Raw genomic sequence first — 27,943 nt, 5'->3', positions numbered from 1 at the left:
GGTTTGCTCTACTCATTGCATTTGGAACAATTATCTCAAAATGAATTTTCTGATATTCTGCAAGGAGTGAAGTCAGACTGAAAACCTTGCCACACTGATGACATTTGTAAGATTTCCGTCCAGTGTGCATTCTCTGATGTCTAAGGAGGTGTGAACGTGAAGTAAAGGCTTTGCCACAATCATCACACATGTGAGGTTTCTCTCCTGTATGAATTCTCCTATGTTTTGCATAGGATGAAGCTTGACCGAAGACCTTGCCTCAGTCATGACATTTACAAGGTTTGTCTCCAGTATGAGTTCGCCAATGAACTGCAAGGTATGGACGATGTCTGAAAAATTTGCCGATTATTACACTTGTCTGATCTCTCTTCCTTATGGGTTCTCCAATGATTTGCAATGGTTGTAGCGTTACTGAAGACTTGGTGACAATCATTACATTAGTCAAGTTTCCTTCACCATGGATTGCCTGATGGTGAGTAAGTGTTGACTGCTCATTAAGGCTTTGCCAGACTCATTACACTTGTAAGGTTTCTCTCCAGTATAAATTCTAGGATGTTGTGCCAGGTGTGAATCATGCCCGAAAGCCTTGTCACGAACTCTTACAATTTTATGGTTTCTCTGCAGTATGAATTATTTTATGTCTTTCAAGGTTTGACTTGTGACTGAAAACTCTGTGATATTCTTCACCTTTGTAAGCTCTCTCTCCAGTATGAATTCTCCTGTCTTTTGAGGCTTGATTTGTGACTGTAAACTTTGTCACATGCTTCACATTTCTAAGGTTTCTCTCCACTATGAAGTCTATGATGACGTGGAAGGTGTGCTTGTTGATTAAAAATTTTGCAACATTCATTACACTTGTAAGGTTTCTCTCCAGTATGAATTCTTATGAATTACAAGGACTGAATTGTGACAGAAGGTCTTGCCACACTCATTGCACTTGTTTCTTTCCAGTATGAATTGTATGATGATGTGCAAGCTTTGCTTTTCAATTAAAAACTTTGCCACACTCATTAAACTTGTAAGGTTTCTCTCCAGTATGAAGTCTATGATGACGTGCAAGGTTTGCTTTTTGATTAAAAACCTTGCCACATTCATTACACTTGTAAGGTTTCTCTCCAGTATGAAGTCTATGATGACGTGCAAGGTGTGCTTTTTGATTAAAAACCTTGCCACATTCATTACACTTGTAAGGTTTATCTCCAGTATGAAGTCTATGATGATGTGCAAGGTGTGTTTTTCGATTAAAAACCTTCCCACATTCATTACACTTGTAAGGTTTCTCTCCAGTATGAAGTCTATGATGACATGCAAGGTGTGCTTTTCGATTAAAACCCTTGCCACATTCATTACACTTGTAAGGTTTCTCTCCAGTATGAATTGCCGTATGAATTACGAGGGCTGAAATTCGACTGAACGTCTTGCCACACTCATTACACTTGTAACGTTTCTCTCCAATATGAATAGCCTTATGAATTACAAGGGCTGAATTTCGACTGAACGTCTTGACGCACTCAGTACACTTGAAGGGTTTCTCTCCACTATGAAGTCTATGATGACGTGCAAGGTTTGCCTTTTTATTAAAAACCTTGCCACATTCATTACACTTGTAAGGCTTCTCTCCGGTATGAAGTCTACGATGGCATTTAAGGGTTAACTCCTGGCTAAAGGTCTTGCCACACTCATTACACTTATAAGGTTTCTCTCCCGTATGAAGTCTATGATGGCATGTAAGGGATGACTTCCGACTAAAGGTCTTGCCACACTCATTACACTTGAAAGGTTTCTCTCCAGTATGAAGTCTACGATGGCATGTAAGGGATGACGTCTGACTAAAGGTCTTGCCACAGTCATTACACTTGTACGGTTTTTCTCCAGCATGAATTCTCCTATGTCTTTTAAGGTTTGATTTGAAACTGAAAGCTTTGTCACATTCTTCACACTTGTAAGGTTTCTCTCCAGTATGAAGTCTACGATGGCATGTAAGGGAATACGTCTGACTGAAGGTCTTGCCACACTCATTACACCTGTAAGGTTTCTCCCCAGTGTGACATCTACGATGGCACACTAGGTTTCGCTTCCGATTAAAGACCTTGCCACATACATCACATTTATATTGTTTCTCTCCTAAATGGATTATTTGATGTTTCCTTGAGAGTGAGCTATAATTAAAGGCTTTGCCACTCTCATTACATTGGAAAGACTTTTCTCTCATGTGTACCTCCCGTTTTTGTGTGAGTAACGAAGAATTCCGGAAATTATTCCCATAGTTATTAGAAATATGGGTTTTGGGCCTACAACAAATTCTTTGGGCTGTTGAAATTGAGGAAGCGTTGTTGATAGACTTCTCCACTTGATTACCAATTTTCCCTTGGGTCTGAAACATGTGGAGTTCAGGCAGATGCGAATGAAAGCTTGATCCAAGCTGATCTTTAATAGGCTTGTTTCCAGCATGCCTTTGATCATACCGGTCTGCACTACCAGTCAACTTTTTGATTTCTGTCATGGGTGCTTCATGGCTATTTCTTTCATCTTCTTGCCACTGAAACTCTAAGTTATGAATATCTTTATCAATTTCCTGAAAGCGAAAGTCTCCAGTGTGATGACTTTCATGTCTTTGCAATGTCCCTGTGTGGATCACTTCTGTATTGCCTTGTGCAGTTGACAAGACCTCCTTCATCATGCATTTGGAAAAGATATCTACAAAATATAAACACCAATAGGTTTCCAGTTCAGTACAGATGGTAAATAATACTGAAATGTGTAAATGTGACACACAAAAAAATACTCATTTTAAACTTCCCCAACATGATCTTCAAAGTTTAAGAACACAAAAGCGTAAGATTCTTTATTAGATAAAGGGCTATTACATGTGCTTCAAATCATCTCTACGGAACCCTATTTCCAATATCACGACAAAACACTGACAGTGCACAAATGTGTATAAGCCTAAAGTAAGGAGTATTTTTCCACTGTGACCGTAAGGTGTCTAACAGTTTGCAAAAAACATATCACTGTCACACCAATGAAAAGTATATATTCTTCATATTTACAGTATATTTACTGTATACAAATAAATGCTAAAGGACCACTTGATATACCATATTGGTAAATAATCCACAACAAGCTCATGTAAGGATAACCAAAATCAATGGAAATTCTGTATTGTCAAACAATCATAGCACTGAAAAGGTAAGAAAAGATTACAAAATTTAGCCAGGCGTGGTGGCCTACATCTGTAGTCCCAGCTACTCAGGAGGCTGAGGCACAAGAATCGCTTGAACCCAAGAGGCAGAGGTTGCAGTGAGCTGAGATTGCAACACTGTACTTCAGCCTGGGTGACAAAGTGAGACTTTATCTCAAAATAAAAGTTAATACAATATTTTTCTGAATAACTGTCATAAAATTACCTATACCTATGCAGAAAAGGCACGTTATGACATTCTTTTAAAAATTTTTGTATTTTTTTATTTTTGAGATGAAGTTTCACTTTGTCATGACAGGCTGGAGTGCAATGTCCCAATCTTGGCTCACTGCAACCTCCACCTTTTGGGTTCAAGCCATTCTCTTGCCTCAGCCTCCTGAGTACCTGGGATAATAGGCACATGCCAGCATGCTTGGCTAATTTTTGTATTTTTAGTAGATAGAGGGTTTCACCATGTTGGCCAGGCTGGGGTCGAACTTTTGACCTCAATGATCCACCCGCCTCAGCTTCCCAAAGTCCTGGGACTGCAGGCACGAGCCACAGTGCTCTAGTTAATGTGACATTAATGCCAGACACGGTGGCTCATGCCTGTAATCCTAGCAATTTGGGAGGCCAAGGCAGGCGGATCACCTGAGGTCAGGAGTTCGAGACCAGCCTGACAAACATGGAGAAACCCCATCTCTACTAACAATACAAAATTAGCCGGGTGTGGTGGCTCATGCCTGTAATCCCAGCTACTCGGGAAGGCTGAGGCAGGAGAATCACTTGAACCCAGGATGCAGAGGTTGCAGCGAGCCAAGATCACGCCATTGCACTCCAGCCTGGGCAACAACAGTGAAACTCTGTCTCAAAAAAAATGACATTAACTAGTGGACTGTGTCAGTTATATTGCATACCACATACCGAAAAGCCTTACGTACAATCATAAAAATTAGTTAGTAAAATATTGTAACTCATAAAACTAGCAAGCAAATAACAAGTACATTTATACAACCTGCAGAATTCTAAACAATTCCCTGTTAAGAAAAAAGCCACAACTTCTATTTACCACCAGAACACAATATAAGAACTGAAATACATGTTAAGATCACTACCTGCTGATTTATGAGGTCAAAAATATACACAGCATTATAAGGAATAAGAATTGACTAACGGCTGGGCGCGGTGGCTCACGCCTGTAATCCCAGCACTTTGGCAGGCCGAGGCGGGCAGATCATGAGGTCAGGATTTCGAGAGTAGCCTGGCCAATATGGTGAATCCTTAACTCTACTAAAAATACAAAAAAATTAGCTGGGCGTGGTGGTGTGCACCTGTAATCTCAGCTACTTGGGAGGCTGAGGCAGGAGAATCATTGGAACCTGGTAGGCAAAGGTTGTAGTGAGCCAAGATTGCACCATTGCCCTCCAGCCTGAGTGAAAGGGTGAGACTTCATCTCAAAAAAAAAAAAAAAAAAAAAAAAAAGAATTGACTAACAGTGTCAGAGGGTGCAATTATGATGTCACAACTACATTTATGAAACAGCCAGGCAATACAGCAGTTCTATATATATATATATATATACATTGCCCTATGTATCTAGCTCACTAGCATAAAATACAAAACATAGAATGTGCACTGGGAAAATGTATAAACTGAGATCAGAGAAAACATTGTATATAACAAGTTGCACAATAAAAACAAAAAATATGATGCAGCCTCCCTGGTCTGAATGTTCTTATTGGCCAAACGCCATGTTCAGAGTTCTTTTTCTCTAATAGGATGTTCTGCAGATGGGGCCTTTGAGAGAATTTGGTTATGGGTGTTGACTACTCATGAATAGGACTAGTGCTTTCATAAAAAGAGATATTAAAGAGCTCGTTTCCTGTTCCTCTTTCCCCCATGTCAGGACACGGCAGGAAGATGGCTGGGCTAAACCACGAAGAAGGCTCTCACCAGGAACCAATTTGGCTGGCACCTTGCTCTTGGATTTCCCACTTTCCAAATGCATGAGAAATAATTTTCTGTGTCTGAAGGCTCCCAGTTTATTTCTTTTTGTTTGTTTGTTTTTGAGACCGAGTCATGCTCTATCACCCAGACTGGAGTGTAGTGGCACGATTCTCCTGCCTCAAGAGATTCTCCCTCCTCAGCCCAGAGTCTTACTTTGTCGCCTGGACTGGAGTGCAGTGGGGCAATCTTGGCTCACTACAACCTCCACCTCCCAGGTTCAAGAGATTGTCCTGCCTCAGCCTCTTGAGTACTTGGGATAACAGCCGTGCGCCACCATGCCCAACTAATTTTTGTATTTTTAGTAGAGACGGGGTTTCACCATGTTGGCCAGGCTGGTCTCAAACTCCTGAACTCAGGTGATCTGCCCATCTTGACCTCCCAAAGTGCTGGGATTACAGGTGTGAGCCACTATACCTGGCCAATTTTTTTGTATTTAGTAGATTTGAGGTTTCACCATGTTGGCCAGACTGGTCTCAAACTCCTGACTTCAAGTGATTCGCCCACCTCAGCATCCCAAACTGCTGGGATTAGAGGCATGACCCACCTCAGCTGGCCAGTCTAAGCTATTTCTGACAGGACAGTGAAATGACTGAGACATGAAAGGGAGCATCTCATGATCAACATCACTGAAGGCTTAAAAATCTTATTAAACAAAGGAAGGTTAGAGCCCGTACTATAAATCTTTCAATACTTGAAGCCATCTAATAGCAATAACATGTTTTTAAAACTTTGAGGCCAGCTGGACATGGTGGTTTATCTCTGTAATCCCAGCACTTTGGGAGGCTGAGGCAGGAGGATCACGAGGTCAGATCGAGACCATCCTGGCTAACACCATGAAACCCTGCCCCACCTCTACAAAAAAAAAAAAATACAAAAAATTAGCCGGGTGTGGTGACACGTGCCTGTAGTCCCATCTACTTGGGGGACTGAGGCAAGAAAATCATTTGAACCCAGTAAGCAGAGGTTGCAGTTAGCCAAGGTCATGCCACTGCACTCCAGCCTGGACAACAGACCAAGACTCCGTCTCAAAAAAAAAAAAAAAAAAAAAAAGAAAGAAATGAAAGAAGTCTAAAGAGTCACTCCAACCCACAAATATATATAAAGTTCTCCAGTAAAGGTAAATTAAAAGACAGATAGGCAGGGCGCGGTGGTTCACACCTGTAATCGCAGCAGTTTTGGAGGCTGAGGTTGATGGATCACCTGAGGGCAGGAGTTTGAGATCGGCCAGACAAAAAAGGAGAAACCCTGTGTCTATTAAAACACAAAATTAGCCAGGCATGGTGGCACATGCCTGTAATCCCAGCTACTCGGGAAACTGAGGCAGGAGAATCACTTGAACCTGGGAGTTGGAGGTTGGAGTGACCCAAGATTGTGCCATTGCACTCCAGCATGGGCGACAAGAACAAAACTTCATCTCATCAACAAATAAATATATAAATGAATAGGCAAATAAAAGGACAGATACAGAAACTGTTATAAGTGTACCTTTTCTTCATAATTCAACTTTTTTTCTATTATTTAAAAGAAAAAAGCATGAAAACACAATATACATGTATGTTGATGAAAATGCAACATACACAAATAATTCTGACATAAATAAAGAGTTCTGGTGGAGAAAGAGTAGTTTTTGCAGGTTATGGAATTTTTTTTTTTTTTTTTTTTGAGACAGAGTCTTGTTCTGTTGCCCAGGCTGGAGTGCATGGCACAGTCTCAGCTCACTGCAACCTTCACCTCCCGGGTTCAAGCGACTCTCCTGCATTAGCCTCTTGAGTAGCAGGGCTTACAGATGCCCACCACAGTGTCCGGCTAATTTTTGTATTTTTAGTAGAGATGGAGTTTTGCCATGTTAGCCAGACTGGTTTTGAACTCCTGACCTCAGGTGATTTGCCTGCCTTGGCCTCTCTAAGTGCTGGGATTACAGGCATGAGCCACTGGGGCACAAGGATCAGTTGAGCTGGAGAGGCAGAGCCAGTTGCGGTGACCCAAGATCGCACCACTGAACTGTAGCCTTGGCGACAGAGTGAGACTCCATCATAAACAAACAAAAAAAAAGTAAATAAGAAGGGAGTCAAAGCATGTCTACACAAAAAAGCTATTAAACACAAAAAATAGTAAATGAGAAATGAAGAACAAAAAAAACCTACAAGAAATACAGATAATATGTAACAGAAACGCAACGGTAAGGTCTTCTCCATCAGTAATACTTCAAATGTAAATATTTAACTCTGCACTCAGAAGGCAAAGACTGGCTGAATCAACAGGAACCAACTACATGTTTTCTACAGAAGACTCATATTGGCCTTAAGGACATACATATGCAAAAATTTTAAAAATAAAAGCCAATAATTAGTTATGGGGGTTGGTGCCCGTAATCCCAGTTACTCAGGAGGCTGAGGAGGATCTCTTGAGCCCTGGAGATCAAGACCAACTTCAACAATGCAGCAAGAACGTTCTCTAAAAAAAGAAACTAAAAAAGTATCCTGGCATGGTGGCATGCAACTGTACCACTACGAGGGGAGGCTGAGGTGGGACAATCACTTGAGCCCAGGAATTCAAGATTGCAGTGAGCCATGATCACACCATTGCACTCCACCCTTGGGGACAGAGAGACAGACACTCTATCTAAAAAAAGAGAAAATACAAAGATATGAAAGGACACATCCCCACTTCTGGAGGGAAGTTATCCTCACCCAGGGAGACCAGGTTCCTATAATTCTCCAGCATCACGTCCCTGTATAGAGTCCTCTGAGCAGGGTCCAGGCATTTCCACTCCTCCTGAGAGAATTCTATGGCCACGTCCCTGAATGTCAATAGACCCTGAAATGAAAACACATTTTAAGGAAATGGTTATGGGAGGAGTTCTTATCTTTACAGAAAATGAGAAGAGGAGAGAGGGGAAAGCATGGATTTAATTGCAGTGAATGTTCTGAAAAATCCAAGTAAGGGGTTTTTCACCGCATTTTGTTTTCCCAGTCGTGTTTTATTATGCTTTTTTTTTTTGAGGTGGAGTCTCACTCTGCTGCCCAGGCTGGAGTGCAATGGCACAGTCTCCACTCACTGCAACCTCCACCTCCCAGGATCAAGCGATTCTCCTGCCTTAGCCTCCTGAGTAGCTGATATTACAGGCGCGCACCACCATGGCCAGTTAATTTTTGTATTTTTAGTAGAAATGGGGTTTCACAATATTGGTCTCAAACTTCTGACCTTGTGATCTGCCTGCCTCAGCCTCTCAAAGTGCTGGAATTACATGCGTGATCCACTGCGCCCGGCCCAGAAACTTTTATTGACACACCAAGTGACATTCAGTATCTAGATGAGACAGAGTATGGGTGATGCCTTCAGAGATGACAACGTCCACAGTGAAACATCAGAAACTAAAATCCAGCTGGGCACGGTGGCACATGCCTGTTATCCCAGCTACCCGGGAGGCTGATGCAGCAGAATTGCTTGATCCCAGGAGGCAGAGGTTGCAATGATCCAAAATCGTACCACTGCACTCCGGCCTGGGCAACAGAGACTCCATCTCAAAACAAACACGCAAACAAACAAACAAACGAAAACAAAAAAACCACATAAAAATTAGCCTGGCATGGCACCTGTGGTTCCAGCTACTTGGGAGGTTGTGGTAGGAGGATGGTTTGAGCCTGAGGGTGGAGGTTGCAGTGAGCTAAGATCACGCCACTGTGCTCCAGCCTGGGCAATACAGTGAGACTCAGTCTTAAAATAAAAGAAAATACATGAAAACTACATTTCTCAAAGTATGAAAATCCATTGTGTGTGTATGTGTATATATGTCATGACATATATATATATATGTCAACAAAATAATGAAACCTACAGAGACTCACAAAAAACTAGATGTTAATACAAAGGGTTATCATTTTCCCCAGATTTTCAAACTGTAAAAGTTGTTCAAAATATATACATTTGTGTGTGTGTATATGTATGGAGATGTATATGTGTGTGTATATTGTATATGTGAGTGTGTATATAAAGTTTTTACAAATGTAAAAAGTAGCAAGTTTTGTTGAACTGAAGAGGGATCTTATCTTGCTGGAAAAGGACACGTTGGCAGTTGGGGGCAGGGTGGAATCCTCTCAGATCTAAGAAAACAGGAAATGCCCCATCCTAGGGGAAGCAATCACCCTTTCAACTGCCTGACCTGGAGGAATCTTCAGATATCTGTAGTAATGCAGGTGTGCTCAGCTAATTTTTGCAAAAAAGTATTTTTTTTTAAATTTACAGCAGAATTTTTTTTAAGTCTCATAGTGATGCAGAAATACACGTGTACGAGACTTGCTCTGACACCTGGCACGGAACTGACAGTAGCGGCTCCCCAGTGAGGCTGGAGGACGTGACAGGGAAAGGAGATGCTTTATAGCAAAAAGTCTAAGCTGCAGCTTTGCTTGCAGTTTTACCACAAAACATCACGTGATGGTTAAATATAAAAATATGTATTTAATAATAATTGGTGGGGCTGGGCACGGTGCCTCGCACTCTGGGAGACTCCCAGCACTCTGGGAGACTCCCAGCACTCTGGGAGACTCCCAGCACTCTGGGAGACTGAGGTGGGCAGATCACCTGAGATCAGCAGTTCAAGACCAGCCTGGCCAACATGGTGATACCCGTCACTAATAAAAATACAACAAAATTAGCTGGGCGGGGTGACGCGTGCCTGTAATCCCAGCTACTTGGGAGGCTGAGGCAGGAGAATCACTTGAACCTGGAAGATGGAGGTTCCCGTGAGCCAAGATCATGCCACTGCACTTCAGCCTGGGTGACAGAGCAAGACTTCATATATTTAAAATACAATAATATTATCATAATTTAATAATAATGACAATACAAATTATAACCATTTTCCTGAAAACACCTGTTTCACAAGCCTCCCCACAGTAACACCACAGTCTCCATGAGCTTTAATGTGCTAAGAATGGTTGAATGAATCTCCTGCTATTGTTCAGGCTGATTTCCTATTCTTAAAGTAATGATGGGATAAAACATCTTGTATCATTCATGTCTGTATGAACTTTCCATTCTAATTACTAAGATTTTTGGAGTCAGAAACACAGTAACTCACTCAAAAAACTAAAAATGTATTATAAAATCAGGCAGAAAACATTTCCCCATATTGGTCACCTTTTCTACAATTTACCATGTACTTTGTGCACATGAATATGTGACTTCCATTGGCAGCTGCTCTAATTCTGGTCCACAGAGAGCTGACAGAGCATCCACATGTGGCCCCTGAACAATTCCTGCTGCCCAACAGCACTGATGCCATGAGGCCCTCACCCCGTCTCCATCCGTGTCTGGGTGTGAGCCCTTCCCAGGACCATGCCCAGTGCAGCCTCTTCCCAAGCTCATGTCACTCGGTCACAAGAGATGGAATCTAAGTGAGAAAAGAGGGACTGAGGGAAGGCATGGGTGAGTGTGAGCAAACCTGTCAGGCAGGATGCATCAGACTCAGAGAAGATTCCCAACTCCAAGGCCCAGCGTTTCTGAAAGGAAGGAGACACAACAATCCACCGAGAATATCATCTCACCTGAGGAAGAGCCATCCCTGACTCCTTTGCTTTCCTCTTCCTCTTCCAGGTTTCTTCCTCACATACCAAGAGTCTTTAGAAGTCACTCCTGAATGTTAGAAATATGTTGTTTATTGCTCAGAATCAACACATCCCCTCCCTGTAACACAACAACACATACAAAGGAGACCTCATCCTGAGGAAATACAGTCCCCTATGCTGCCAACCACACCAGGGACAATAAACTCCTACAGGAAAACTCCCATTCCCCTCCCAGAGACGCCCACACACACGCTGCAGCAGTGGGGAGCTGGGGTGGGATGAGCTCCCCTTTAGGGCACAGACCCAGGCCTGACCAAACCCCATGCAAAGGCTGGGTGCGGTGGCTCATGCCTGTCATCCCAGCACTCTGGGAGGCCGAGGTGCGTAGATCTCTTGAGCTCAGGTTTGAGACCTGCCTGGGCAACATGGTGAAACCTCATCTCTACCAAAAATACAAAAACTTAGCCAGGCATGGTTGTGCACGTCTGTGTGTCTGTGGTCCCAGTTACTTAGGAGGCTGAGGTGTGAGGATCGCTTGAGCTCAGGAGTTCAAGACCAGCCTGGCCAACATGGTGAAACCCTGTCTCTACCAAAAATACAAAAATTGAGCTGGGCACGGTGGCTCGTGCCTGTAATACTAGCACTCTGGAAGGCCAAGGAGGGTGCATTACTTGAGGTCAGAAGTCAGAGACCAGCCTGGCCAACATGGTGAAACCCCATGTCTACTAAAAATATAAAAAGCAACTGGGCTTGGTGGGTGTCTGTAATCCCAGCTACTCAGGAGGCTGAGGCAGGAGAATCACTTGAACCCAGGAGGTGGCAGTTGCACTGAGCCAAGATCATGCCACTGCACTCCAGCCTGGGTGACAGTGTGAGACTCAAAAATAAAATAAAATAAAATAAAAATAAAAATACAATAATTAGCTGGGTGTGGTGGCACACACCTGTACTCTCAGCTACTTGGGAGGCTGAGGCACAAGAATCACTTGAACCCAGGAAACAGAGGTTGCAGTGAGCCAAGATCACAAGATTGCACTCACAGCCTGGGCAATAGAGTGAGATTCTGTCTCTCAAAAAAAAAAAAAAAAAAGCGTTTCTGATGTGATTGATGCAGAGATAATAGAACCTGAGTAACGTGATAGAGACTGACGGGCAGAGGGAACTTCAGATGGGGGTGGGAGGGCATGGGAGACAGCTCTGAGCCTAGAACTGAAGGAGGAGAAAGGGACAATGCAGTGATCATTTAGGGACATAGAGTAAGAGCAGGGACAATGACCAGAGACGGGAAGGGTTTTGTTGTTTGGGAAAAGAGAAAAGCAAATGTGACTGGGGCAGAGGGAGTCATGAGATGAGGGCAAGCTCCCAGGAGGAGGCTGGACACTGGCAGGGGCCCTGGACACAGGGCTGTGGAGCCACAGTGAGGAGTTGGGCTTTTGTCCTGGGGAACACGGGAAGCCGGTGGAGGGTTCCCTGCCAGGGACTGACGTGACCTGCTTTAGATTTCGCTGTGACGTCCTCATACAGAGAAAGGCCCCGAAGATGGTCTCTGTGTCTGAGTCTACACCTCTGTTTCTTCCATTCTTTTGCATTTTTTTTATTATTTTTTATTTTTGGGGTACTGCATCCCATTTAAAATTCTAATTACAACTGGGCACTCCCCTCTCCCATGAGAAAAGCCACACCCAGACACACACTCTATTTTGCCAATCATTTCAGGGACCAGGGTCATTCAGGTTGAGCTTTTCTGGTCTAGCCCCTCATCTCCTAGTTGCAGGGAGGCTCACTGGGGCTCAGAGAAAGAGAAATTTTCACCAAGCTACCCTGAGAATGTCTGAGATGAGTGAAAATGTGTGCCTGAATTCTTGCATTGGGGCCTGGAAGTGCTAATGGGAAGGGTTGGTCTTTATCACCCCTATCCTTGAAAATTAGAGAAGCATCTTTCATATGCCTGGGCTAAAGAAACTACATTTGCAAGGTTCTGATGCCATTGATTCCCAACTTTTAATTTTTCCTTACAAGAAAATCACAGTAACATTTATAAAACACAGAAGTGTGAACACACAGTTATTGACCTTGAAAACAGTGAAAGAAGGTCAGCTGTAGAACTAAGACATAAGCAAAATTTTTCAATCAAAAATACATGGGTGGCCAGGTTCAATGGATCATGCCTGTAGTCTCAGCACTTTGGGAGGTTGAGGTGGGTAGATCACCTGAGGTCAGGAGTTTGAGACGAGCCTGGCCAACATGATGAAACCCCATCTCTACTAAAAATCCAAAAATTTAGCTGGGCATGGTGGCTGGGTGCCTGTAGTCCCAGCGACTTGGGAGGCTGAGGCAGGAGAATCACTTGAACCCAGGAGGCAGAGGTTGTAGTGAGCCTAGATCACACCATTGCACTCTAGCCTGAGCAACAAGACTGAAACTCCATCTCAAAAAAAAAAAAAAAGAATACATGGGTCCTTTCAGAATAGCATTCCATGTTGGGGAAAAGCTGAGGCAGGGCTTGCTAGTCTGACATAATATAAAAAGAGTCTTGGAACATGCCAGGGTCCGGGGCCTAAAACCTCTCGTGGCCTCTGGAATGTGCCCAGACTTGCTGCTTCCTTGCTTCTAGCACTACCAGGCTCATAAAATGATTGTATCTTAAACTAGAAGAACATGATCTCAAGTTCCCCATGATCTCAAGTCGCAGAACATGTTCCATATAAATGCTAAACCGACACACCTATAGATCATATGCTTGATGCACCACTTCCTATCAACCCCCACATCCTCACCACCTGCTTCTTTGTTTGATCACCAATAAATAGTGTGGGCTTCCAGAGCTTGGGTCTTTTGCAGCCTCCATACTAGCATTGGCCCCCTGGACCCACCTTATGCATTCTTAACTTGTCTTTTCTCATTCCTTTGACTCCGCCAGAGTTCGTAGCCCCCATGGCCTGGTGTTGGGTCTGGCCACCCCAAAAGTTCCAGGCCAATCCAGCCCATCTTTCAACGTTAGTCCAGAATGGACCAGAGGGCCTTGAGGGAAATATGTACTTAATAGCTCACAGCTCAAGATGTCCACAGATGACATAAGGAAAGAAAACTGAAAAATACACTAACTGGTTAAACTACATTTTGATGTTAAGGTAAAAGGTCACTGACATCTTTACCAGGTACGCACTGAAATAATCAAACTTCTGTATTCGGTACTAAAGGTTTTCAATAAATAATAAAGACTAGAAAGCATGCAGACCTCAATCTGAACCAGACGCAACTAGTTTCAAACAGAAACTATTTAGAAATTGTCTTTTAAAAAATCTAACAAATTCTGGGGTCAACAGGAAAATAACTGGGAAATGTACAGAAAAAAATGATGTGAGCTGATTATAGGATGTGACAAAGGCATCTTCCAGAAGTAATTATGTATTTTTTTTTTTTTTTTACATCACAACATGCTTTTTAAAGACATTATGCATTGGGCTCACATTCCCTTAAATGTTGTTTGCAAAGGTTCTCAGCCTCTAGCCCAGCTGGAATCTCCAGGAAGAGGCAGAGACAGTTTGGTGAAAAAGAGGCAGGGGAGGAGGGGGTGGCAAAAGGAGAAAGCAGCCTTCCAATTGAAGATCAGCCCTCAGGTAAAGGTCAGCTTTGGGCAGGCTGACCTCAGGCAGAGTCAGGGTCAGAGGAAGGAGCAGCAGCAGGGTGGGACTGGGGCATTCTACATCTCATTCAGGTCAAGCAGAGTCTGGTCCAATATCCTTTGTGTACAGAGGTGTTCCTCTTTGGTGCATTTCAGTGTATCTTCCAAGTCATCAATTGTCTTTTCCAGCTTGGCCACTGATCTCTCAGCCAACTCAGCATGGGTCTCTGCCTCCTTGAGATTATCAGAAAGAATCTTCATCTCTTCCTCACATTTGTCTTCTTTTTGAGGGTACTTTTCTTCAGCTGCACTCAGACACTTCAGGTTCTGGTCCATCAGTCTGATCTGCTCATCCATCTCTCAACAATGGGACTCTGCCAGCTCAGCTCGTTCCTCTGTGCATTCCATGTCTCTTTCAATGATCACCAACTTACGAGCCACCTCTTCATACTTCCCATCTGCCTCATCTGCAATGTGCTTAGCTTCTTTGAGTTGGATTTCCTGGAGTTCCATCTTCCTCATCTTTTAAGGCCCAGATTTCAATAACCTTTGTATCTCTCTCACTCTCATCAGCAGCTTTTCCCGCTTCTTCCAGCTTTTGCAGGGCAGTGGCCAGGCGCTCCTGAGCACAGTCCAGCTCCTCTTCAACCAGCTGGATCCTACCGTTCACGGAGGCCACCTCAGCCTCAGCCTGTTCCCAGGCCCACCTTTCTCTCTCAGCTTCTCACTGGAGGTGCTCAGCTCACTCCTCATCATCTGCCTGGTGCTGCAGAACCTGGATCTTGTGCTTCACTGCCTCGATGGTGGTGATCCCAGCCATGGTGCCCACCCAGCTACTGCTCACACTCTGGTTCCTGCCTCCTCCATTCAGCATTGCAGCCTCCTCTCCATGATTATGTATTAAAAGAGAAATTTTGAAAACTAAGATTTATCTCAGCTGGGCGTGGTTGCTCACACCTGTAATCCCAGCACTTTGGGGGGCCGAAGCAGGTGGATCACCTGAGGTCAGGAGTTCAAGGCCAGCCTGGCCAACATGGTGAAACCCCATCTCTGCTAAAAGTACAAAAATTGGCCTGGTGTGGTGGCGTGGGCCTGTAGTCCCACGTACTCGGGAGGTTAAGGCAAAAGAATCACTTGAACCCAGGAGGCAGAGGTTGCAGTGAACCGACATCATGCCACTACACTCCAGCCTGGGTCACTGCATAAGATTCTGCCAAAAAAAAACAAAAAACAAAAAACAAAAACCTACAATTTATCTCAAACTGAAAAAAAAAAAGAATAAAAGCAATGAAGAGGAAACAAAGAAAATAAAGTAAATCTATTACACATAAGAACAAATGTACTTTTGATGTCCCTTTTGTTTTTTATTTTATTTTTTGTTTGCTTGCTTGTTTTTGTGAGACGGAGACTCGCTCTGCCACCCAGGCTGCAGTGCACTGGCACAATTTCGGCTCATTGCAACCTCTACCTCCCAGGTTTAAGCGATTCTTGTGCCTTGGCCTTCCCAGTAACTGTGACTACAGGTGCACACCACCACGCCTGCCTAACTTTTGTATTTTTAGTAGAGACCAGGTTTCACCACGTTGGCCAGGCTGGTCTTGAACTCCTCACCTTAGGTGACCCACTCACCTCCATCTCCCAAAGTGCTGGGCTTACTGGCAGGAGCCACCACGTTTTGATGTCCCCTTTAAAAAGTACTATGTAGGCTAGGTGCGGTGGCTCATCCCTGTAATCCCAGTATTTCGGAAGGCCAAGGAAGGAAGATCCTTTGAGCTCAGGATTTTGAGACCAGCCTGGGAAACATAGTGAAACCCATTTCTACAAAAAAAAAATACAATACTTGTCTGACTTGGTGGCTCACGCCTGTGGTCCCAGCTACACAGGAAGCTGAGGTAGGAGGATCGCTTAAGCCTAGGAGGTCGAGGCTGCAGTTAGAAGAGATCACGCTGCACTCCATCCTGGGTGATAGGGCCAGGCCCTGTCCCAAAATATTAATTATTAATTAATTTAATTTAAAGTATTATATAATAACAGAAAGTCATTTTTTTCCCACTTCATTGCCCCACTTCCTACCCCAGCCCTGCGAAAAGGGAATAGAGTGATTCACAACTGAATAAGTCACTGCCCTCTGGCTGAATAGGGATTCCAAGTGGAAGCTGACCTCTATGCCAAGATTTATACAATGTACATGCCTTATAGATAGGAATTTTTAAATTCTCAATCTCATCTGTATAATTTAAACAAATTTTAAGTTATTAGATTATATACACAGAACTCAACATGTCACAAGTAATCATACCCAGTGAACTCACCCACTCATCTGAACACAAAGTCCCCCACCCCTTTTATTCTTTTGAGACAGGGTCTCACTCTGTTGACCAGGCTGGAGGGCAGTGGCATGATCTCGGCTCACTGCAGCCTGGACCTCCTGGGATCAAGTGATCCTCCTGCCTCGGCCTCCAGAGTAGCTGGGAGTACAGGTGTGCACCATCACATCCAGTTAATTTTATTTATTTATTTATTTTGGCAGAGACGGGGGTCTTACTATGTTGCCCAGGCTGGTTTCATATACCTGGACTCAAGCAATCCCCTCTCCCCAGGCTCCAAAAATGGTGGGGTTACAGGAGTGAGCCACTGTGCCCAACCCCTTTTTCAGGCACCAGTGCAACCTCACACTCAAGTAGAAGAAAAATTATTATTCCAGTTAGTTAAAGACATTCCTGGAGTACAGGCTGAGGACAACCCACCTGGGTTAGCTGTAAATCATGCGCCAGTAGTAGCAGAATCAAAACCACGAGCAACTCCTGTTCAGGTTCGTCAGTACCCAGTTCCCCAAAAATCCATATAGGGCATCTGCAAGCATTTAGAAAGGCTCTATAAACATGAGATTTTAGTCCAATGCCAGTCGCCTTAGAACACTCCACTTTTGCCAGTTCAGAAGCCATTGCCAGGGCCAGGGTGTAATGAATATAGGCCGGTGCAGGATTTGCATGTTGTAAACCAGGCCACGGTAACTATCCATCCAGTGGTACCCAACCCGTACACTGTGATAGGACTCCAGCAAGTGCTACCTAGTTTACAGTCTTAAACTTAAAGGATGCTCTCTTTTATATCTGTCTGACACCAGTTAGTCAGCCTATCTTTGCATTTCATAAGACAATGAAGCGTCACAGCTCACCTGGACTAGACTCCCACAAAGGTTTAAAATCTCTCCCACAGTCGGGCGCGGTGGCTCACGCCTGTAAACCCAGCACTTTGGGAGTCCGAGGCGGGTGGATCACGAGGTCAGGAGATCGAGACCATCCTGGTTAACAAGGTGAAACCCCGTCTCTACTTAAAATACAAAAATTAGCCGGGCGTGGTGGCGGGCCCCTGTAGTCCCAGCTACTCAGAAGGCTGAGGCAGGAGAATGGTGTGAACCCAGGAGGCGGGAGGAGGCAGAGCTTGCAGTGAGTCAAGATCGCACCACTGCACTTAAGCGTCGGCGACAGAGTGAGACTCCGTCTCAAACAAACAAAAAAACTCTCCCACAATCTTTTTTTTTTTTTTGAGATGGAGTCTTGCTCTGTTGCCCAGGCTGGAGTGCAGTGGTGCCATCTCAGCTCACTGCAACCTCTGCCCCCCGGGTTCAAGCAATTCTCCTGCCTTAGCCTCCAGAGTAGCTAGGATTACAGGTGCCAGCCACCGCACGTGGCCAGTTTTTGTATTTTTAGTAGAGACCGGGTGTCACCATCTTGGCCGGTCTGGTCTTGGACTCCTGACCTCGTGATCCAGCCGCCTCAGCCACCTGAAGTGCCAGGATTACAGGCGCGAGCCACCATGCCCTGTTCTCTCCCACAATCTTTAGAGAAACATTGGCCTCAGACCTCATGGCTTACACCCTGCCAAATAGCAACTGCACCGTGTTGCAGTATGCAGATGAGCTTCTTTTGCCGGCCCCAATCTAAGAGGACTGTTATCGGGGAACCCAGGATCTCTTCCATTTCCTATAGAAAATAAGTTACAAAATATCAAAAAAGCAAGCCCAAATTTGCCTTGAAGAGGTTCCATATATCTAGGTGTCATAGCGAGCCACAAGGAACACTGGCTTGGCTATGAGTGGAAGCAAGCCATTTGTGCCCTTCCAACCCCGACCACCCAACGTCAAATAGGAATTTTTAGAGACAGCAAGATTCCGGGTTCCAAATTGTTCACTGATGGCTAAGTCGTTAATAGGAAGCCACAACAGGAGGAGAAAAGGAGCCCCTCCTTTGAAAACCTAACCAAGAAATAGACTTCAAGCAGGTCAAGGAAGCTTTAACCCAGGCCCCAGCCTTAAGACTACCAGACATAACTAAGTCTTTCTTTCTATATGTTCATGAACAGAAAAGAAAGGCTATAGGGGTTCTGACTCAACTTATAGGATCGTGGCATCGCCCCGTGGCACATTTATCCAAACAACCAGACTCCGTGGTGTTAAGATGGCCTCTTTGCCTTAAGGCATTAGCTGCCACCATCTTGTTAACACAGGAAGCTAGCAAATTAACTCTAGGACAGCAACTAACGATCTGGGTGCCACACTGAGTCATAACTTTGATGGATCAAAGAAGGCACCATTACTTATCAAACCTGATGATGACTCAGTACCAAGGGCTTCTATGTGAAAACCCTTACACAACTTTAGAACAGTAAACACCCTAACCCAGCTACTCTGCTCCCAGTTGAACAGGGAGCTCCTCTCCATAACTGTGTCGAAACAGTAGATGAGGTATTCCCCAATGAGAAAGATCTTACAGACAGACCCCTCAGAGACCCAGATGTCAAGTACTTCACAGGTGGAAGTAGTTCTGTGCTAGAAGAGTTTGGACATGCCAGGTATGCAGTGGTAACATCAGACTCAGTAGTAGAGGCTCAGCCTCTGCCTACCGGAACATCAGCTCAAAAGGCAGAATTAATAGCCCTGACAAGAGCACTGTTGCTAGCAAAAGAGAAGAAAGTCAGTATTTACACTAATTCTAAGTATGCTTTTACTACCTTGCATGTACATGGAACTATATATACAGAGAGAGGACTTTTAACAGCTAGAGGAAAGAAATAAAGTACAAAGAAGAGATTCTACAGCTCTTAGAGGCAGTATAGGCTCCAGAGAAAGTAGCTATAATGCACTGCAGAGGGCACCAAAAGGCAAGGATGCCAGAAGCCAAAGGAAACAGAAAGGCAGACAGGGAGGCAAAGCAGGCAGCAATGATCACGCCGCATTTTAAACAGGAAGCCTTAGCTATGCCTCTCCTCCCAGAACCTCCTCTCCAAGACGACCCAAGTTATACTCCAAATCAAAGATCCTGGTTTGCCCAAGAAGATAAAAAATATATTAAAAGAAGGTAGTAGAAGTTCTTTGATAGGAGACTAGCCATTCCAAAGATGTTAGCTCCTAAGTTTGTGAAGCAAACTCATCAAGAAACTCATATAAGAAAAACAGCATTAGCAACGTTATGAAAGCGCCATTTCTGGTTTTTTTTTTTTGAGATGGAGTCTCCCTGTGTCACCCAGACTGGAGTGCAGTGGTGCAATCTTGGCTCACTGCAACCTCTGCTTCCCGGGTTCAAGCATTTCTTCTGCCTCAGCCTCTCTAGTAGCTGGTATTACAGGCACCTGCCATCATGACTGGCTACTTTTTTTGTTTTTTCAGTAGAGACTGGGTGTCACCATGTTGCTCATACTGGTCTTGAACTCCGGACCTCATGATCTGCCCACCTTGGCCTCCCAAAGTGGTAGGATTACAGGCATGAGCCACCGCGCCCGGCCACGAAAGTGCCATTTCTATGTGCTGTGGCTCTCTCCTGTCATTTGAGCCATTTGTAAACAATGTTTAACCTGTGCTCAGAAAAACCGTGATGGGGGCCCACTTGGCCCCCAAGAATTCAAGAAGCAGGAGCCATGCCTTGTGAAAACTTGGTTATAAACTTTACCGAACTGCTCCGTGCATCCGACAGAGGATGTCGGTATATGCTAGTGCTTATTTGTAGCTTTTCAAGATAGGTTAAAGCTTTCCCCACCAGGACAGAAAAAGCATGAGAAGTGACTGAAGACTTCTTCCCAGGTTTGGACTGCCTCTATCTCTAAAGTCAGACAATGGGCCAGCATTTGCAGCTGAAATAGTGCAAGATTTAACAAGACTGCTAAAAATAAAATAGAAGTTACACACAGCCTATTGGCCGGAAAGTTCAAGAAAAGTAAAATACATGAACCAGACGCTAAGCAGCTACTGAAGAAATACTGCCAAGAAACTCACCTGAGATAAGATCAGGTCTTTCATATGGTTGTCCTCTGAGTCAGGTGCACCCCCACCAAATAAACTAGGTATTCACCTTATGAGAGTTCGTTCAGTCGGCCTCTCCAATCATAAGTCAAATTAAAAGTGATCTCCAAGAACTAGAGGAATTAACTTTAAGAAAACAAATGCAGGCTTTAATAATAGCCATGCAAGAAGCCCATAACTGAATATGAGAAAGAATGCCGATAAGTCTGACAGATCCAGTACACCCCTTAAACCTGGAGACTCTGTTTAGGTTAAAAAGTAGAATCCAACTTCTCTAAGACCCATATAGAATGGGCCCTATATTGTAATCTTGTCCACTCCCACTGCTGTTAAACTTGCAGGAATCATGCCATAGGTCCACCACAGTCAGCTGAAACTGGCAGCTCAGGGCAAGTGGACCAGCCAGCAAGACCCAGACCATCCAACTCAGCTGATCCTGAGATGAGACCAAGCTGCTGCTGAGGACGACAGCCCTGCTCTGGTCACTCTGGAGGCTGACCAGTCTATGCACAGCTGAAGCTGGAGGGGACAACAAGCCCAGCTCTAGTCACACACCAGAAGCTGACTAGTCTACGCACAGCTGAAGCTTGAGGACTCATCAAGCAAGTAAATGTGGTTAGAAATCTTAAGACTAGCAGTTTTCCTTGTAATACTAACTGTTTTATTATTGTTCTGTCGTTGTGCTCAACCTCCTCTGCCAGGCAAGTAAGGCCCTCTTCTGTCCTTGCTGGATATGAACATGCTGTACCTGTTTTTCTGTTGTTACCCTCCTTAACCATGGTAGAAAAAGCAACTATAGAAATGTGTCCCCACTGTACACATACTACCTGGTCAGGGAACAGGATAACTAAGACTCTATTGCACCATACTTATTATGAGTGTACAAGGACTCGCTTAAGAACTTGTACTTATAAAGGCCAGGTGTGGTCACTCATGCCTGTAATTCCAGCACTCTGGGAGGCCGAGGCAGGTGGATCACCTGAGGTCGGGAGTTCGAGACCAGCCACACCAACATGGAGCAACCCCGTCTTGAATAAAAATACAAAATTAACCAGGCATGGTGGTACATGCCTGTAATCACAGCTATTCAGGAGGATGGGGCAGGAGAATTGCTTGAACCCAGAAGGTGGAGGTTGTGGTGAGCCATGATCATGTTATTGCACTCCAGCCTGGGCAACAAGAGTGAAACTCCATCTCAAAAAAAAAAAAAAAAAAGACTTGTACTTATAATCAGACCATCTACTCAATTTGTGACCCAGGAAATAACCAACCTTATGTATGTTATAACACAAAGTTTTCACCTGGTGAATAGTTTAAAATACATGCAAGGTCAAAAGAAAGTTCCCTCTTAAACCAAACCAAGGTCCCTCCCTTTTACTGATGGCCTATTTCTCTGTATTTTGATGCTTGTCCAGCAGCAGACCTAGACTCATCCGTCTGTGGTAACCTACCTATATAAAGATACTATAGAAATGACTACAGATACGTATGCATGCCACCTTGTCCCCCGGGACCCAGAAAAAGATGGTCAGTATTGCATATCGTGCCACCCTAGCACACAACAAAGGCCAATTATGCTTATCAAAATGCCAGTAAAACCAGACTGTGAAACAAAAACCTGTCATCCAGTAAATTTCACCATTCTAAAGCCAGACTTACCCGTGTGGACTGCAGGTTACCCCATACATGTCTCCACACACACCTACCCAGCAACCTACCTATATGTTATCAAAAAGGAACCCGGACCAGCAACAATTCCGAGTCTTTAAATCATTCCATAAGCATGTAGACTAGAAGTTACGAGAGCATCATCCTTTAGCTAAAAACCTGTTTGCTCGGCTAGCTGAAAACATTGCTAGCAGCTTAAGCATTTTCTCATGTTATGTTTGTAGAAGGACTAACATAGGAGACCAATGGCCTTAAGAAGCAAAAGAGTTAATGTCACAAGATAATTTAACTCTAACTGACTCTTCCCCCGAACCGATGCACCTAGCACTTTTTTTTTTTTTTTTTGAGACAGTCTCACTCTGTCACCCAGGCTGGAGTGCAGTGGCGTGATCTCGGCTCACTGCAAGCTCCGCCTCCCAAGTTCACGCCATTCTCCTGCCTCAGCCTCCCGAGTAGCTGGGACTACAGGTGCCCACCACCAGGCCTGGCTAATTGTTTTTTGTATTTTTAGTAGAGACGGGGTTTCACCGTGTTAGCCAGGATGGTCTTGATCTCCTGACCTCGTGATCCACCTGCATCGGCCTCCCAAAGTGCTGGGATTACAGGTGTGAGCCACTGCACCCAGCCTTAAGCCCCTAGCTCTTAAAAACTTCCATTATCAGGAGAAACTGTGTTGCTCACTAAGGAAGAGCTTTTACGGATTCACTAGAAGAATTAACTTGTTTAAGACAGCAATATTATAATAAAACACTAAAGAAAACTTTGTGGCAAGGCAAAGATGACTCCAGATCACCTCATCCAAACCCATTCTCCCGTTTCTCTTCTCTAAACCACACCTAGTATCAGCTTGAAGCTCCAAATATCTGGCAAGCACCCTCTGGTCTCTATTGGATCTGTGTGCACCAAGGGCCTACCGACAGTTGCCAGGAAAAAGGACAAGGGCTTGTGTACTTGAAACAATTAGACCATGTTTCTTCTCACTCCCACTGCAACAGGGAGAAACTTGAAGGTATCTTGTCTACAATAAAATTAAAGAAAAAAACAAAAGAGATATAGCTATAAGAAAAGACATAAAAATAGAAGACTAGAAAGACACAGATTGGCCCCCTGAAAGACTAATTCAGTACTCTAGGCCAGCTACCTGGGCACAAAATAAGTCATAAAGGTACCGAACCCCAATTTACATGCTTAACCGCATCATAAAGTTGCAAGCAGTACTTGAAATCATCACTAATGAAACAGCAAATGCATTAGACTTACTGGCCCAGCAAGCCACAAAAATGAGAAATGCCATCTACCAAAATAGATTAGCTTTAGACACCTCCTAGCCCAGGAAGGAGTATGTAGAAAGTTTAATCTAACTAATTGCTGCCTAGAAATCAATGACAATAGGAAGGCTGTTATAGAAATAACTGCAAGAATAAAAAAATTATCCCATGTTCCAGTCCAGACTTAGACAAAGTAGACTCCCGAGTCCCTCTTTAGAGGCTGGTTTTCCACCTTCAGTCGATTCAAAACCTTAACAGGAGTGGTTCTAGAAATACTAAGAATTGGTTTAATACTCCCTTGCCTCTTACCTCTCCTTGTTAAGGAACATTCAATCAACTATAGAAGCAATTGTGACTAGGCAGACTACCACTCAGCTAATAGCTCCATATAAATATCAGCCTGTGCCTAAAGAAGAAAACCTGCTTTTTCATGAATAATCAAGTCATAGTGATGCTTTCTATTAAAATCCTGTTTATAAAAAGCATCAAAGGGAGAAAACTCAGGCAGAAATTTTAAAAAATATATGCATTCATTCACTCCAAGAAAAGTAACAGGCAAGGCAAGGGTTAAAAAGAGAAGAACAAGTTTTCGTCTGCCTAGCAAGCTCACTTCAAGAAGTTATAACATAACGCTGTTTGCGAAGTCGAAGCCAAAGGAATGGGCTCCAGACACCTCCTCCCCTTTAGAACAAGAGTGAAAGAAAGAAAGAAAGAAAGAAAAGAAAAGAAAAGAAAAGAAAAGAAAAGAAAAAGAAAGAAAGAAAGAAAGAAAACAAATGTATTTAGCTATTCTTGCTTTTCTTTCAATGCAGCTGCAAGACCACCAGCTATGCAAGGCTACAAGTTATGCTATGCTATAGACTACATGACCTATTATTATATGATTAACTGCTTTTATTTTGCTTCTGTAAGCCTGCTTATAAAAGCCCCACTCTTTGTTGAAATGCTCGGCTTTTTAGATGTAAATCCACCGAGCCGGTGCGTACCTTAAATAAACATCCTCCTGTCTCCCCCGTATCAGTCTCTTTAGTCCTCAGATTCCCGCAACACCATCTCTGCGCCTCCTCTGCTCTCCGCGTTACATTCTCTCTTCCCTGTTATACCCCTTCTCCCCACTCTCTGGCAGCCTAGATCCCCAGGTGTCCTCCCTGCTGTGCTTCTCCCTCTGTTCTCTTTGCCACCAGCACCACTCTGCTCTGTCTGCCCTGGCTCCAAATCCCTCCTCCTCTCCCTCACCCTGATGAGCCTCCCTCTTTGCTGCCCCTCTCCCTACCTTGCTGTCCTTCATCTCTCTGTACATCTAGCTTTTCTCTACATGTCTCCAGTTGCTTTTCTCCTCCTGCTTTCTTATATATATATTTTTCACTTTCGTTGTCTCTTGGCAAATCCCTCACCCATTCTCTACTTTGCCATCTGTTATGAGTCTTTCTCATTCTTTTCTCTTTCTCAGGTTTTCTACTGCCTGTGTCTCCTGATCCCTTTAGCCCACAGAATCACATGACGGTTTGGAGTAAGATGGCTACATACCAGGGGAGCGCATTTTCAAGGGGCTGGAGCTGGGCAGGGAAGAACACCCCATGTCACAGGATATGGGGAAAAGAAAGAGAAATCAGACTGTTACTGTGTCTATGCAGAAAAGGAAGACATAAGAAACTTCATTTTGATCTGTACTAAGAAAAATTGTTTCTGCTTTGAGATGCTGTTAATCCGTAACTTTAGCCCCAACCCTGTGCTCACAGAAACATGTGCTGTATTGAATCAAGGTTTAATGGATTTAGGGCTGTGCAGGGTGTGCCTTGTTAACAATATGTTTGCAGGCAGTATGCTTGGTAAAAGTCATCACCATTCTCCATTCTCGATTAACCAGGGACACAATGCACTGGGGAAAGCCGCAGGGACCTCTGCCCTAGAAAGCCTGGGAATTGTCCAAGGTTTCCCCCACTGAGACAGCCTGAGATATGGCCTCGTGGGAAAAGAAAGACCTTACCATCCCCCAGCCGGAAACCCATAAAGAGTCTGTGCTGAGGAGGAGTAGTGAAAGAGGGAGGCCTCTTTGCAGTTGAGATAAGAGGAAGGCTTCTGTCTCCTGCTGGTCCCTGGGAATGGAATGTCTAGGTGTAAAGCCGACCATTCCCATTCGTTCTATTCTGAGATAGGAGAAAACCGCCCTGTGGCTGGAGGCGAGATATGCTGGCAGCAATACTGCTCTGTGACTCTTTGCTACACTGAGATGTTTGGGTGAAGAGAAATATAAATCTAGCCTACGTGCACATCCAGACACAGTACCTTTCCTTGAACTTATTCATGATATAGATTCCTTTGCTCACATGTTTTCCTGCTGACCTCTCCCCACCTGTTGCCCTGCTACACTCCCCTCACTAGGACAGTAAAAATAATGATCAATAAATACTGAGGAAACTCAGAGGCTGGCACTGGTGCCGGTCCTCCGTATGCTGAGCGCCGGTCCCCTGGGCCCACTGTCCTTTCTCTATACTTTGTCTTTGTGTCTTATTTCTTTTCTCAGTCTCTCTTCCCACCTGACGAGAAATACCCACAGGTGTGGAAGGGCTGGCCCCCTTCAACAGGACAAGCCCCGGGCACCTCCCCAACGTGGGCTCAGGGGAAGCCGTGACTGCGGAGGGGAGACCTAGGGAGCAGCAGGGCCCGGCAGGAGGAGGGAGGTGGGGGGGGGGGGCGAGGGCGCCTTAAGACAAGGGTGGGGTCTGCAGGATCCCAGGACCAGACAGAGGACGCGGCCTTCCCGGGACTGGGGCCGCGGTTCTGCGCTCCACCGGCCGAAGTGGGCGAGAATCCACCTCTTGGGTGAGGACTTCAAAACGCGCGGGGTGGGAGGAGTCAGAGAAAGGTTTAGAGCAGGAAAAATGCGCGATAGAAAGTGTGTACATTGCCCTATAGCAGAAAGACCCGGGACGGGACCAGCCTCAGGGCGACCTTAAACACAAAAGGAAGCGACCCCCGGACTCTCACGGGGTCGTCTCAATTTGCTCTAGGTGAAGGAAGATGGCTGAGAATTTCCAGGTTTGTGGGGACCCCACGCCCCAGGTACAGAAGCGCCAGGGACCTGGGAAGTGCAGACTTAATACAACACAGAGCCAAACTCACGCGCTGCCGTGGGACCGTCACTCCACGCGATCCGCTTCCGGGTTTTCGCGAATCTCCGCGCAGGACAGAAGCCAGGCCTGGGCGGGACCTGGGAGGAGGTGGGCGGGGCCTGACGAGGCAGGGGCGGGGCGAGAGGCGGAGAGACTTTGCCCTTTGGAATGCGCAGAGGGCGAGGCCAGGGTGGGACCTGTGAGTCCCTCACCCTCGCTCCAGCGCCTGTTTTAGGGTTTTGGAGTCGAGACCGGCCAGTAAGGTTGAGGCACTATTCCAAAGCCCTGGAATTGTCTGTAACGGGGATGCAAACTAGAATGTGAAATGCAAAGCCCTGCCTGGGCGGAAGGTACGATTTCATGCTGACGGCCCACAAAACAGAATAGAAATCCTCCCCCTTTCTATTCTCCATTCACTCAGGAGGGCAAGTCCACCCCGTGCTCAACTTCAGAGACTTCCCTAAAGCCACCGCCACGGATGCGGGACGGAGTGCTCAGGCCAGGGAGGAGTGAGGTGACCACCTGCTGGATGGGGCGCCGGGGTGGGAGGGATGCGCGCGCGGGGGCAGGAGCCTGAGGTACCAGCTACTCAGGAAGCAGCGGCGGGAGGATCGCTGAGCCTGGGGGTCCAGGCCAGCCTGAGCGACAAAGTAACACCCCCTCCCGCAGCTCTTCCTTCCTCGTCTCTCTCTTTTTTTCCTTTTTTTTTTTTTTTAATGTTTTAAAATACAATTTTGATTGTGTGAGATAGGGATCCAACAGTATTCTTTTCCATCTGGATATTCAGTTAGTTGTCTCAGCACGTTTGGGGAAGAGATTTATTACTTTATTTATTTACTTATTTCTTTTGAGACAGCGTATTTCTCTGTCGCCCAGGCTAGAGGGCAGTGACGGGATCTCGGTTCACTGCAGCCTCTTCCTCTTGGGTTCAAGCGATTCCCCTGCCTCAGCCTCCGGAGTACCTGCCATTACATTCGCGTGCCACCATGCCTGGCTAATTTTTGTATTTTTGTAGACGGGTTTCACCATGTTGGCCAGGCTGGTCTCAAACTCTTGACTTCAAGTGATCCGCCTGCCTCGGCCTCCCAAAGTGCTGGCATTACAGGCGTGAGCCACTGCACCTGGCCCAACAAATACTTTTTACTTCACTTTCTAATTGTTGAGAAAACATAATTGAAAACAAACAAAAAGTCTTCCCCCCAATGAGAAATCATCT

The 27,943-nt window shown here is 44.9% G+C and overlaps 1 protein-coding gene and 2 pseudogenes across 2 annotated transcripts; all 3 read right to left on the bottom strand.

Annotated features, from left to right (window-relative positions):
- On the bottom strand, positions 1-27,943 carry LOC100974086 (zinc finger protein 813). 2 transcript variants are annotated; one of them, XM_014342874.5, is made up of 5 exons: positions 26,738-27,943; positions 17,128-17,233; positions 10,735-10,822; positions 7,879-8,005; positions 1-2,697 (listed from the first exon to the last, which is right to left on the bottom strand). In XM_014342874.5, the coding sequence occupies exons 3-5, from the start codon at positions 10,747-10,749 to the stop codon at positions 986-988; spliced, it is 1,854 nt and encodes a 617-aa protein (XP_014198360.3). In that variant the 5' UTR covers positions 10,750-10,822; positions 17,128-17,233; positions 26,738-27,943; the 3' UTR covers positions 1-985. The 2 variants fall into 2 exon arrangements, with proteins under 2 accessions (XP_014198360.3, XP_034801796.2); XM_034945905.4 differs by lacking the exon at positions 17,128-17,233.
- Positions 9-433, bottom strand: LOC106634139 (zinc finger protein 320-like; annotated as a pseudogene).
- Positions 14,160-16,437, bottom strand: LOC129394746 (tropomyosin alpha-3 chain-like; annotated as a pseudogene).

The sequence above is a fragment of the Pan paniscus genome, chromosome 20 (assembly GCF_029289425.2).
Source record: "Pan paniscus chromosome 20, NHGRI_mPanPan1-v2.0_pri, whole genome shotgun sequence".
NCBI classification, from domain to species: Eukaryota; Metazoa; Chordata; class Mammalia; order Primates; family Hominidae; genus Pan; species Pan paniscus.
This window is presented reverse-complemented; position numbering and strand designations above follow the sequence as displayed.

Bases quoted from the DNA above. Each gene is read 5' to 3' on its own strand.
- LOC100974086 (XM_014342874.5), bottom strand. The intron at 2,698-7,878 runs GTGAGGATAACT...TATATTTTGTAG, and splicing joins TAGGAACCTGGTCTCCCTGG to ATATCTTTTCCAAATGCATG.